The sequence below is a fragment of the Heloderma suspectum genome, chromosome 1 (assembly GCF_057233095.1).
Source record: "Heloderma suspectum isolate Gila_16-S chromosome 1, 16-S_ref, whole genome shotgun sequence".
Taxonomy (NCBI): Eukaryota; Metazoa; Chordata; class Lepidosauria; order Squamata; family Helodermatidae; genus Heloderma; species Heloderma suspectum.
In genome coordinates, this window is record NC_139458.1 from 296174356 (window position 1) to 296187322 (window position 12967).

Consider the following 12967-nt stretch of genomic DNA (forward strand, 5'->3'; position numbering starts at 1 on the left):
CTCTATAAATCTTCTTGCACAGGAGCAGACTCCAAAGGCTTATGGGGATGGCAGGCCCACTGCCTAATGCTGCTATTTATGTGACATTCATCTGCTGCCCCCCGCCTTATCTTGAATACTTTAGATACAAGACTGGCTTGTGGAGCTAATTTCTGGTGGGGGAAAAAAACTCTGTACCTCTTTTATTGCCAATTCTCACATCCAATTTGGCACATTGTGTAAATTAGCCCTTGGCTCTTTCTCCCCTTAGCTCTCCTATATGTTTTTTTGCCTATAACCATTTACTTTATGGCTTGAAGCACGTACATTTACCATTTGAGAGCCCATTGTTATTTTGAATATGTTCACATTTAACATTTTCCCTTGTATATGCAAAGTCAGTTCTGTGATTTAAAAGGAGCCACTGAACTGGAACATTTCCATTAGAATACATTTCCAATATTTACAATTTATATACGTTCTAAAAAAAGTTATGTTTTGTTCCCACTTTCTGTTTTGTCAGTCTGATGTAGAAGAATATTTTTCCAATTGTGCTTGGAAGGAGCAAATTAAATGTGCACAGTCTTTGGAAAAGTGCACTTATATGCAATGCTGCGTGCAGAGCATAAAAAGGAGAGCTTGGAAATGCTTCATAGTACTAAACAACTGTAATTACGTTTAAGGTTCCCAGTCTGTTCATTTAAAAACTATAAAAGCACCAAGGTCCAGACAGGATGCATCTAAATGCTCGAGTGTGGAATAATCCAAAGATCAAGGCTGGACTTAAAGCTACTTCATATGTTGCAAAGAAATGGGTCAAGAGGAAGCATGAGGTACTCATCCTGGGCTGTATCCAACTGTGCTCCACTGGAACAGACACTGCTGGCGGTGGATTTCACCTCTCCCTTTTCAGGAATGTACGAGAATTTAATTTTGCTTCATTTTTTACTCAAATTTGCCTTGTTCGCTCCTCCAAATGCAAATACCAACACGAGTGTATTTTTCAGGAAACGCTCACACATTCCCAAAACTTGGATTTGCGTTTGAAAAATGTGCACTTTAAAAAATACATTTTTTCACGCTTTGGTCTATGGGGAGAAAGTGTGCATTATGTGCACAGTAAAAAAAAAAAAAAAAACATGCATACAAAACGCACACTTTTCCAGTTCAAATGAAAAGAAAAACATTGCAATTGAAAATGGGAGCAAGGCAATCTGAGCTTCAAAATGGAATTTAGAGAATCTCAGCAGCTGCGAGCATACCTGATCCTCTCATCCCTCATCTCATATATATCTTTGCTGTTTTATACCATAATAACTGTTAAGATCAACTGAGAGCATCTTCCTGTATCAGTGAGGGTCACATAAAGAGGTGTTCCCGGTGGCTACCCTACAACTGGGGAACTTCTTTCCTCTAGACCAGAGGTGGGCAACATGGGATCCGCAGCCCATATGCAGCCCCACTGGCACTGCACCGTTTCAGTTTGCAGTGGCGGCAAAAAACCACACTACAGAATGGTAAAATTGACAAATTTAGCTTGAGCACAAGCTACACTTGTCTGTTTTAGCTGTGTGGCCCACACCAGCGGGGGGGGGGAGTGCCCAGGGGGTCAAAAGTGGCCCTAGTCCCCTCCAAAAATCCCCACCCCTGCCCTAGCTGCCTTTCAAATTCTAGAAGAAATCTTCCTCTTATGAGTGGTATTCAGTGATCAGTTAAATTGTGCATGATTGTTCATTTATATTCTACCTTTCTTCCATGGAACTAGAAATGAAATATAGGACTCCCCAGGTGATCTCCCATTGAGGCACTGACCAGTCCTAGACCTGCTTAGCTGCAGCAAGGATGCTGCCCTGCAGGGACAGCCAGAGGGTTAACTTTTCAGCCAGAGGGTTAAATTCCAATCTGAGAAAGGGCTCAGGGTCCACATTCCATGTGTGGGAAGGGCCAAAGGCAGAGTGGGTGGGCCCAAAATGTGATTATTATGGATTTAAAGCTTACTCAGAAGTAAGCGGAACAAGGCTTCTGCATGTCTACTCAGAAGTAAGCAGGACTGAATCACTCAGCAGCACTTTCAAATAGTGTTTCTACTCAGGGGTAAGCATGTGCATCTTGTCTACTCACAATTAAGCAGGGCAAACCTCAGCATGACTACTCAGAAATAAGCAGGGCTGAATCAGTCAGCACCTTCCTCCCCTAGCCCTGCTCCTTCTGCCCTGCAAGGAAAGGCTTTTAGTTCTAATCAGAGCTAGTGTAGTACAGTTGAGAGCCAGTGTAGTACAGTTGAGAGCCAGTGTAGTATAGTGGTGAGAGTGATAGTACTGGGAGCTGGGAGATCCGGGTTCTAGTCCCCACTCGGCCATGGAAGCTCACTGGGTGACTTTGGGCCAGTCACAGACTCTCAGCCCAACCTACCTCACAGGGGTGTTGTCGTGAGGATAAAATGGAGAGGAGGAGGATTATGTACGCCGCCTCAGGTTCCTTGCAAGAGGAAAAAAGGTGGGCTATAAATGGAATAAATAAATAAATAAATAAATAAATAATCAGCTGCTGATCAGAGATAATTGTTTTCTCTCTGTGGCAGAAGGGGTCAGGCTAGTGGAAGAAGCTTGTCAGGCCAGATGAGGAAGCCTTGTGGGCTGGAGGTTTCCCATCCCTGCTGTTCTCTTAGGATGGACCATGTCACCTGGGACTTCTTAAAGGCTGTTTCCTACCCCAAGGCCCCAAAGCAGCAACATGCAGGTTATCATCTCCGATCCCCTCCTAGCACTCCTGTCCATTGCAGGCAATATACAGGGTAATTTACCACATAGTGAGATAATCGTGCTGTTCTTAATGGCTGTGCATTTGGAGGTTGCATAGCACTGGAAAGCAAGTTCTGAATGTTTGATACAGGGCTGGTTCGCCAAAATATGGAAAATGGCACTCCCTGGAAGATTAACGCATCACAGGAGAGTGGTATGAGGGATGGTAAAATATGACCAATTCGTGGAAGTCTGCTTTACATTTATCACTTTCATAAATAAAGGAACACTGGATCATAAACCTCCGACAGCCCAAAAATCATTCTGGAAAGACTTAATAAAGCAGTGAAAGACAGAGGCTAATCAGGACTAAGCTGGGCACACCGCCTTAATGAACCTGAAACGTAGTCAAATATGAGAACAAAGTTTTTTTATTCGTATTGTTGATCTTTGTTGTTGTTGTTGTTGTTGTTATTATTTCATTTCTATACCACTCAATAGCTGAAGCTCTCTGGGTGGTTCACAACAGTTCAGAAAAATTACAAAACACAGATGCAGTGTTATAATAAAACAAAGTATAAAATGTTTAACGTACAAAATTTAAACAGCTGAAAGCAATTCCAGTAAACAATTTCAGTACTAGACCTGTTCAAGGCAGCTGATATAAAAGCTCATCTTCCCAGCAGAGTGTCCTAGTTTGGTTGTGTGTGGCTTCAGGTCTCGGTCTGCCCTGCTTCTGGCCTGGCAGATAAAGGCCTTCCCCCAGTGCCAAGCACAGCTGCCTTTATTATGTTTGATGTTCTTAACGATATGGCATTATTCATGATAACTCGATAAAAAGTTTTTTCAAATGAACTAAATAAATAGGCTATTGTGTGGCACGCATGCATGTGTATCAGCGCTTACTTGAGGATCCATCCTTGAAACACGAGGAGCCTAGTTCTTGTCTTCTAGGACTTGATATATTAAGGCTGCAGTCTTCTACACACTTAACTGGGAGTAAGTAGCATTGAACTCAGTGGGACTTTGTCCACTAGTGGAAAGTAATGGGAAGGGCTGTGACTTAGTGGCAGAGCGCCTGCTTTGCCTGCAGAAGTCCCACGTTCAATCCCAGAATCTTTAGGTAGGGCTAGAGAAACTCCTGCGTGAAACCCTGGAGAGCTGCTGACAGTCAGTGTCAATACTGGGCTAGATGGACCAAGGTTCTGACTCGGTATAAGGCAGCTTCCGATGTTCCTATGGACTTAGGTCTTAGTGGTCATGCATAGGATTGCTTTGTCAGTCAGGGTTTTTTTTCTCATTCTTTAATAATTGTAATAATTAGCAATAGTGATGCATGTATCATAGGTAGGGATGTCAGAGAAATCCAGTGCAGGGGGAAGTGTTCATGGAGTTTTCCTAGGCTTCGCCCTGGAATTCATTTTGGTTCCCACTGCTTCACCTGAGTTGATTTGCCATAAGTTGGGCTAATTCATGGATTTTCTGGGCATTTTGCATATTTTTCCCCCGCAGGTTCCTCAATTTGCACAAAGCTCTGAGCAATTTACTCAAAAATTTGCACAAATTGCAGAAGCTGCAAACAAAATGCACAAAAAGTTCCCACAGTTTGGGGAAGAGCTTGCAGTTTGGCTTGCTAACACAAATTGAGCTGTACATGTTGCGGAACTCCATCGAGTCGAAAAAGAACCGGATATCCCAGCCATGGAATCCCTATTCATAGGTATACAAAGTATTTTATTTTAAACACTTCAGAATTCAGCACCTCCTGTGTTTAAAGACAAGAGTGCTACATAGAAGTATTTTAGAATTTTGAATCAGCACTTACTGCATTTCAATCACTTGATGTTGTGGATCACTCGTGGAAAGAAACATTAGGTAGCTATAGTGAGGAGGAAAATGTAGAGAAGCTGTGGTGTTGCAGGATAACAAATTAGAGACAACTAAACATCGTTGTTTTTTTTCCTCAAAAGAGTCATCAAGCAGAAATGAGCTTAAAAGGTGCAAAAGGAGAAAAGGTAAATAATTAGTTGCTCGGGGATTTGGGTGTGTCATGGTTCGATGGTTTGTTTACATGTGATTCCTAAGAGTTAAACATGGCTTGTCCTTACTGACCCAGATCTTTAAAAGCAAAGAGCAAATAAAAGGAAAGAGAAAAATATACCCCATGTGGAAGCAGGGCTTTCAGGCCCATTATTTTTAGCATCTGCTGACATGGAGCTCCTTCCAATCCAGTGGTGTGGGAGTTGCTGCGGTGTGGCCCCATTGCATGCTACTGAGCCTAAATGCATGCAGGAGACTGCAGAGGGCAAGTAGTTCTTTCCGTGACCTCTCCCCTTCCAGAAACTGGGGAGATGCTAGTGTGGGAAGTAGTTACATTGGCAGTCCCCAACATTAAATTCGGGCTCTCGCTGCTACCTCTCTGGTGTATGAGGGAGTTTCCCTGGAACAAGGGTGGGGAACCTCTTTCAGCCAGAGGACCAAATTTGCTTTTGGAGAAGCTCTCAGGGGTCACATTCCAGCCAAAGGCAAAGGGTGCAGAGCCAAAGACAAAAGGGATCAGGCCAAAATTAAAAAAAAAAAAACCTAGCGTGTTATAGCTTAAAACTTTTACTGCCAGTAACTAGGCCTTAGAAGAGGCATTTTGGACTTTTAAAATGGGGGAAAACTGCACAAAAGCTTGGAAAACACCAAAAAGTTGGTGGTTGGGGAAAAGGGGCTGGGGGAAAGGGTTGTGGCCAGGTGACGGGGTGTGGCCATCTGGGGCATCCAGGAGGTCATAGGGAGAGCCTTCTGAGAAAGGGGCAGCCAGGATTTGGCCCTCAGGCCTGAGGTTCCCCCTCCCTGCTCTAGAGCCCCTGAGATAAACTCAGAGGGGGCTCTAGCCATCTAAGCATGCTCCTTTGTAGCAAAATAGGATCTAAGGCTGCAGGCCTAAACTTATTTTAACACTGGGAGCACAAGACCCAATGAGTCTAGTTCAGCTTAACTCCGAAAAAACAAGTCTGGGATCAAGTTGTATAGCTCCAGAAAGGCACCATCTAGGCTATACCATTAATCACACAAGCGCAGCATAGTATTAAGTACTTTTACTCAGAAGCAAGTCCTATGAAATTGAATGGCCCTTACTTCAAAGTTGGCAAAACATGAAAGTAGTCATCAATAAATTCAAGTGTTGGCTTTGTGCTCCACTGTTGGCAAACTTAAGTGTGTCCTAAATTGCTCTGCTGAAGTGTTGGCATTGTTAAATAAGGGACAGCCCAAGGCTTAACTAAATGTTGTTATACTGTTTGAATTAAACCTCTGTTCTGAACTTGCAGTTTGTACCTGGATAGAAATAAATCCTCTGAATGCTTTCTCTACTGTGTTGGATTACAGCATTTTGTTCTCCACTATATTACCTTTCATGACTAGCATAATGCTTAAATGTGCCTTGATTATTAGCTCTTGCATTAACATGCTGGTTGTTGCGTTTTACACATGCAAGCATTTCATTTAAAATGTTCATATAAATATTAAGATTGCTCATATTCTGTCATAGGGAGAGCCTTCTGAGAAAGGAGAAAAGGGGGATCCAGTAAGTACAGCAAAAACCTGTAATTGGGATCTCTTTCCACTATATTTTCTTATTCTGCTGCATACTGTGGGTGTTTTTAATAGGTCTTAATAAGATTAGAAATGTTTGCATACAAAATATGAATTTTGTGTTACTGTCACTGCAAGTTATCTGTTACTTACATGTCAAAATGATGCATTTACAGGTAAAAAGATTGTAGCTCATGGTCTGGTTTGGACAGACTTCTCTCTGGGAGAGGCTACATACAGTGGGGGAGCAGAATCATATTTGCCCATTAGATGCACCTGCCCTACCTCTGGGGCTGCTCTACATCCATAAGTGGACGTAACATTTCCATAGGACTTAAGCTCATAAATTCTGATTGTGCAGTTGATTCAAATTGTATGTATTCAAACTGTAAGTAAGGCTACGAGCTTTTCTACACCAGGCTGTTAATCTGCTGTATCTACTTTCAGTTTCGTTGCAGAACTGAGATCCTTTCCTGCTTTTCCACGACATGACCTCAAGGTAGCACTATGGTATAGTGGAATAGTGCAAATACACAAGAGGAAATTGCTCTTTCTTTTGCCATCAGAAATAATAAGCAATTTTCCCTACTCTAAAAAATTTTTCACTGAAAGTGCTCTTTAGACACAGAAGTGAAACTGGAGGGTCATGGTGGTCATCTAAAGAACCCATAAACAACCATGAGTAGGGAATGACAAGCACCCGATAAATGCCTCGTGTAGAAAAACCTTATAATTCACATGGTTTGGGACTATGTACGTACATTGTATTTTAGATGCCTAAACTCTATGCAAATGTTGCATCCACCTGTGGATGTCTGGCAGATTTGGAGGTGGAAAAGTTCATGCTCCTCCCACCTCTACATGTAACCCAGCAAGAATATCATCCAAACCGGGTCCATGTTCCAGGTTTACAAATCTGAGAGCTTGATGTAGTCATGAGTAGTGAAGGAATGGCAGTATCTCCGTTACTAATCTGAGGAGAAGTTCATAAACTCTTTTCTTTGTTAACTGAAGATACTTATCAGTGACCATGTTATTGCTTTCAATGAAATCAATTTGTTGTATCCAGTGGTGATTTTGCACTAGTGGAAAGTGCTTCTGCTCGCACAAGGCAAAGGACGTGATTTTTGCCATTTCCCCCTACTTACTGCAGCCCTCCATGCCACATCCTGTTCTCTTCCAGAGGGCCTCCCAACCCTCAGGAGTAGCTTTGGGGACCACTGGGAGCTGCAGTGGGTAGGAGGGAATGGTAAAAACTCAGGTACTCTCCATTTCCGAAGCAGAAGCGTTTTCTGCTTGCTCAAAGCCACCACTGGAAATAACCCAATGTAAATATTGCTAAGGGATCATGCCTGCTGTTACTCTAGAGAAAGTCGGAACTGGCAAGTCCTTGGAATTAAACTGATGCTTTACCTTGTACTGGATTTCATTGCCTTGTTTTTAGGATGAAATTAGTGCAAAACATTCTCGAGGAACTTCTCACTAGTATATGCTCTACCAGTGATACACCTTTTTCATCTCTATATAGATACAAGGTTAACTCACCTGTTTTGAAAACATTTGTTTAGGGTGATTCAGGGGAGCCTGGTCCTTCTGGGCCAACTGGAAGTCCAGGACCTCAGGTATGTACACTAAATTTGACAAACTGTACAGAATGTTACGTTGTCTCTTCCAGCACAATACCAGAGTGCTATTGCTTTCCAGACCTTTTATATGATACCATCAATGTTTTAAACTTTTATATGCTTCTGAGTTCTGTTTTTCCCAACTGCATCTGTACAAAATGTCACAAACATATGCAACTTCCTAAAAGCCTTTCCCAGCTGTCCTACTGACATCATAAAATGCAACCTGGCCATGGTTGAACTCTGTCCAAATCCTAACTGCTTCTTTGATCTGTACAGTGCCAAATACACAGTTGACTCCAAATGAATGTTAAATCATAGTAGCAATTGTTCTCCAATCCAGTGACGCCTCTCAGCTAAGTGAACATCTTTATCAACAAAAGTTTGGCACGCTGCTCCTTAGTAAATTTTTATTTTAGATAATAATGTATATGCCATCCTTCAGTTGCAAAACTGTTGAAGTGGCTTACAGAAAATAAAACGATTACAAATAAAACCAAAATACATAAAAATAAATAAAACAAGTAGGAAACACAGATCTAAAGTGAAAACAGTAAAGTCAATACAAACTGTTGGATTAAAACCAGCTGGTTGATGCGCTGGAAGGGCTGAATGAATGAAAAGACCTTTGCCTGGTTCAAGAAAGACGTCTGTTTCAGTGCCAAGCATGCCTCCCTGCAGTGGAGGCATGGCACTAGTACAACTGAGAAAGCCCTCTCACGTGCCACAACCCATCTTTCCTTAAGTGGGGGGAACTCAGAGGAATGTCTCTGAGGATTACTGTGGGATTCAGGCAGATCCACATGGGAAGAGGCAGTAAATATATAGGCACTAGGGATGTCTGTCGCAGGGAAATCTGGCCCGTTTTAGGCCCAACAGATTTATTTATTGATTTTCTTAATCGCCCATCTGTTTGGTCACCCAGCCACTCTGGGCGATGTACAGCAATACAATTTTAAGACAATAAAATTCTACTTTAAAATATCATATTTCTAAAAATACCCTAACCCACCCCAAATACCTGCCTGAACAACCACATTTTTAATGCATGGCGGAAGCTCATTAAAGAGGGGGCATGGCGGAGTTCCCTAGGGAGGGAGTTCCACAGAGTGGGGGCCACCACAGAGAAGGCCCTCTCCCTCGTCCTCACCAGCCTAGCTGTCCCGGCTGATGGGACAGAGAGAAGGCCATCCGAGGCTGATCTTGTTAAGTGGCCTGTCTGGTGTTGCTGGAGGTGCTCCTTAAGATAGGCTTGGCTGGAACCATATAGGGTTTTAAAGATCAAAACCAACACCTTGAATTTGGCCTGGAAAACAACTGGTAACCAGTGCAACTCCTTCAGCACCGGAGTGATGTGGTCACACCGGCGGCTGCCTTCAATCAGGCAAGCTGCTGCGTTCTGTACCTGCTGCAGCTTCTGAACCATCTTCAAGGGTAACCCCATGTAGAGCGTGTTACAGTAGTCTAAACAAGAGGAGACCAGGGCATGAACTACCGATGGGAGCAGATGGTCAGGAAGGTAGGGGCCCAGCCGCTGTATCAGATGGAGTTGGTAAAGCGCTGTCCAGCTCACAGCTGACACCTGAGCCTCCATGGACAGCTGGGAGTCTAAAATGACCCCCAGGCTGCAGACCTGGTCTTTCAAGGGTAGCTGTACCAAATTCAACACCAGGTCAACATCCCCCAACTTCCTCTTGTCTCCCACCAAAAGTACCTCAGTCTTGTCAGGGTTCAGCTTCAGTTTACTCCTCCCCATCCAACCACTCACCATCTCCAGACAGGGATTCTACAACCAATCTTGGTGAAGATTTAAACGAGAGGTAGAGCTGCGTGTCATCCGCATATTGATGACACCGCACCCCAAACCTCCTGATGATAGCCCCCAGCAGCTTCACATAGATGTTAAATAGCATTGGGGAGAGGATGGAACCCTGTGGCACCCCACAAGTGAGTGGCCATGGGTCGGAAACCCCCTCTCCCAGTGCTACCCTCTGGTACCTGCCAGAGAGGAAGGACTGGAACTATTGTAATACAGTGTCTCCAATGCCCAACCCCTCCAGGCGGTCCAGGAGGATACCGTGGTCAACAGTATCAAAAGCCGCTGAGTGGTCGAGGAGAACAAGGAAGGAGCATTCACCCCTATCCAAAGCCCTCCTCATATCATCCATCAAGTCGACCAAGGCCGTTTCTGTCCCATGCCCAGGCCTGAAGCCCAATTGAAATGGATCTAGATAATCAGCTTCTTCCAAGTGTGCCTTCAACTGCATCACCACCACCCACTCAATCACCTTGCCCAAAATGGCAGATTCGAAACTGCGCGAAAGTTGTTCAAAACTTGGGGATGCAAGGAGGGCTTTTTAAAAAGCGGTCTTATCGCTGCCTCCTTGAGGGCTGCTGGCATCACTCCCTCCTCAAGGGAGGCGTTCACCACCACCCTGATCCCCTCACCCAGCCTCTCTCTTCAGATCATAATGAGCCAAGATGGGCAGGGATCAAGTAAGCAGGTGGTCGGCCTTACAGATGAAAGCACCTTGTCCACTTCATCAGAAGGAAGAAGCTGGAACCGATCCCACAAAACCAGTTTGCCACAGGCCGCCTCTTGCTCGCTAACTTTATCCATGGCACACGGAATAACACTCCTAATCCGATCAATTTTATCTGCAAAGTGCCTTGCCAAGGCCTCACAGGAGGCCTTAGAATGCTCCAGCGGTTCTGGAGCAACTGGACTGACCAGGCTCTGGACCACCTGGAACAGCCTCCTGGGACAGCACTCTGCGGATGCGATACAGGTAGCATAATATTCCTTTTTTGCTGCCCTCACTGCCACGTGATAGATCAGATCCCCATAACGCCCCCAACTTGGCTCATACTTGGGCAAATTAGACCATTTACACCCACAATTTTAGGCAAATTGGGCTATTTATGGCCTCAATTTTGTGCAAATCGAAAAACCTTGAAAATCTGCGAGCTGACCCAACTTGTCGTGTGCAGAGTCAGGCCAGCTCGCAGATGAGTGAACCAGAGTCTAAGTTGGCGAAAACTTGCCAGACTCCATCCTCAAACAGATTTCTCCGACATCCCTAATAGGCACCATTGTTCCTTTATCCTTCATTATTTCATATCTACCGCACATAAAATATTCATGAAGCTGGGCCCAGAGTTGCACCACTTCATGCTTTTTAAGAAGGATTTATCCAGCCTAAGCCATTCTGGAGGCCATAGTTTCTCTTTCTATCCCATGAAAGAGCAGTCCTTTGAATGATTACCCAAACACAGCGAGTCCTGTAGGGGTGTACGGAATACTCTGTCCCTCCCCCCGGAATCCTGTCCAGCCGGCTCCACTCTGTGGCAAGTCTGTGGAGCCGCCGGCCGGGGCTGCCTGCAGCCGGACTTCCGCCTGCTGCCGGGCTGCGGCCGCAAATGGTGTCCAGCGTAGGGGATGCCATTTGTGTCCCTGCCCTTGGCCGTGATGGGCTATGTAAATATTTATGTAGCCTATCATGGCAAAGAGCAGGGACGCAAATGGCATCCCCTACGCCAGATGGCATTTTGTTCCGCAGCCCGGCAGCGGATGGCTGCGGAACGAAGACGACGACCTGGACCAGCCACCGCCAGGTAGGGTCCACCCCGGGGGAATTTCGGGGGGTGGCGAGGGGGTAGTCTGTTCTGCTACGGACTCCGGGGGGCCGGATTCTAAAGAAGTGCCTCTTGCCTGCAGTGCAATGGCTTGTGGAGCACAGGTACTGCGTGTAGTTAGATCAGAGTTGGTTTCTTTCTTCTGCATACAAAAACTTAACACATCATCTGATCTGTTGTACAAACTGTCTTTTAATTGTTTGTAATCCAACCAGAGAATATTGGTTATTGGGCGGGTTAAAAATATAATAAATAAATCCTTTAGTCCCTGGATTTTACACACATAGAGGTTGGCTAGGTCAGACTAGTAGGGTTGGAGCTATATTTTGCCAGTTTTTGGTGCTTTGATTTGCACTGTAAGGACACTTTGAATATTTGTATGGTAAAGTATATTATAAATGTGAATCTGAGAAAAGGGACATTTCCCTTCCTATCCCTATTGCTCCAATGTATACCCATTTAAAATAATAATAATAATAATAATAATAATAATAATAATAATAATAATAATAATATAAGCAAATTAAAAAACACACCCTCAAATGGTTGTAATTGTACTATAGGGATCCCCAGGACAAGTTGGCCCCAGAGGACAACCGGGAGAAGTTGTAAGTATTGTATTGTTTTATTGTATTGTGTAGAAATTACTGAAGTGAAATATTAGCCAATGAAATAATATTATGGGAACTGTTGGTTTGCTCTTTTTACAAGGAGTATGAGAGGAGATGTGATTGATGTGTAGCCCATGGGATTTGGAGTCAGAAATCCTAGCTTTATTGCTGCCGTTCTGTGTGGTTTAGTACACAGTGCATTATATCTGCGTCTAACTTCTGCAATAAGCATGACAATCTAGCAAATAATACAAATTTTATTTGTATTATTAGGTGGGTTAGGGTATTTTAGAAAATGTTTTTATTGTAGAATTTTATTGTTTTAAACTGTTTTTATTGTATGTTGTACATCGCCCAGAGTGGCTGGGTGACCAGCCAGATGGGCGATTAATAAATTTAATAATAAAAAAAATAAAACCACAGTTTGTCCAGGTTCAGACAACATAGCAAGCTTCAGCTAATCAAAAACATAAGTGAACACTTCTGAATTCCTCCTTCCAGCCAGGTCAGAGAGGGCATGGGAGTACACAAGCCCCGAGGAAGGCTAAGTTCATTTTCACAACACTAAACTATGGTCTGAAACAACAAAGACTCTTGCCAGATATATTTTGAAGAGCATATGAAATAGACCACTTAGGGTTGTTTCCCCATAAGGTATTTTATACTTAAATATAGATACCCAAATATACAATACATGCATCCTTTGTCCTTACAAAGAGTGACCGTGTATACCAAACACAGTTTCCTTGCCCCTTCATCTTGTATTTGAAAGGAAAAGGAATAGCATGTTTGA

General features: G+C 43.7%; 1 protein-coding gene across 1 annotated transcript in view; it reads left to right on the forward strand.

Annotated features, from left to right (window-relative positions):
• The window catches only part of COL19A1 (collagen type XIX alpha 1 chain), a 305569-nt gene that overhangs the window by 225934 nt on the left and 66668 nt on the right, over window positions 1–12967 (forward strand). Inside the window, exons 18-21 of the mRNA XM_084831091.1 lie at window positions 4691–4735; window positions 6259–6294; window positions 7871–7924; window positions 12127–12171. Of these exons, the coding sequence (XP_084687217.1) occupies window positions 4691–4735; window positions 6259–6294; window positions 7871–7924; window positions 12127–12171 (180 nt within the window). The remainder of the gene's footprint in view (window positions 1–4690; window positions 4736–6258; window positions 6295–7870; window positions 7925–12126; window positions 12172–12967) is intronic.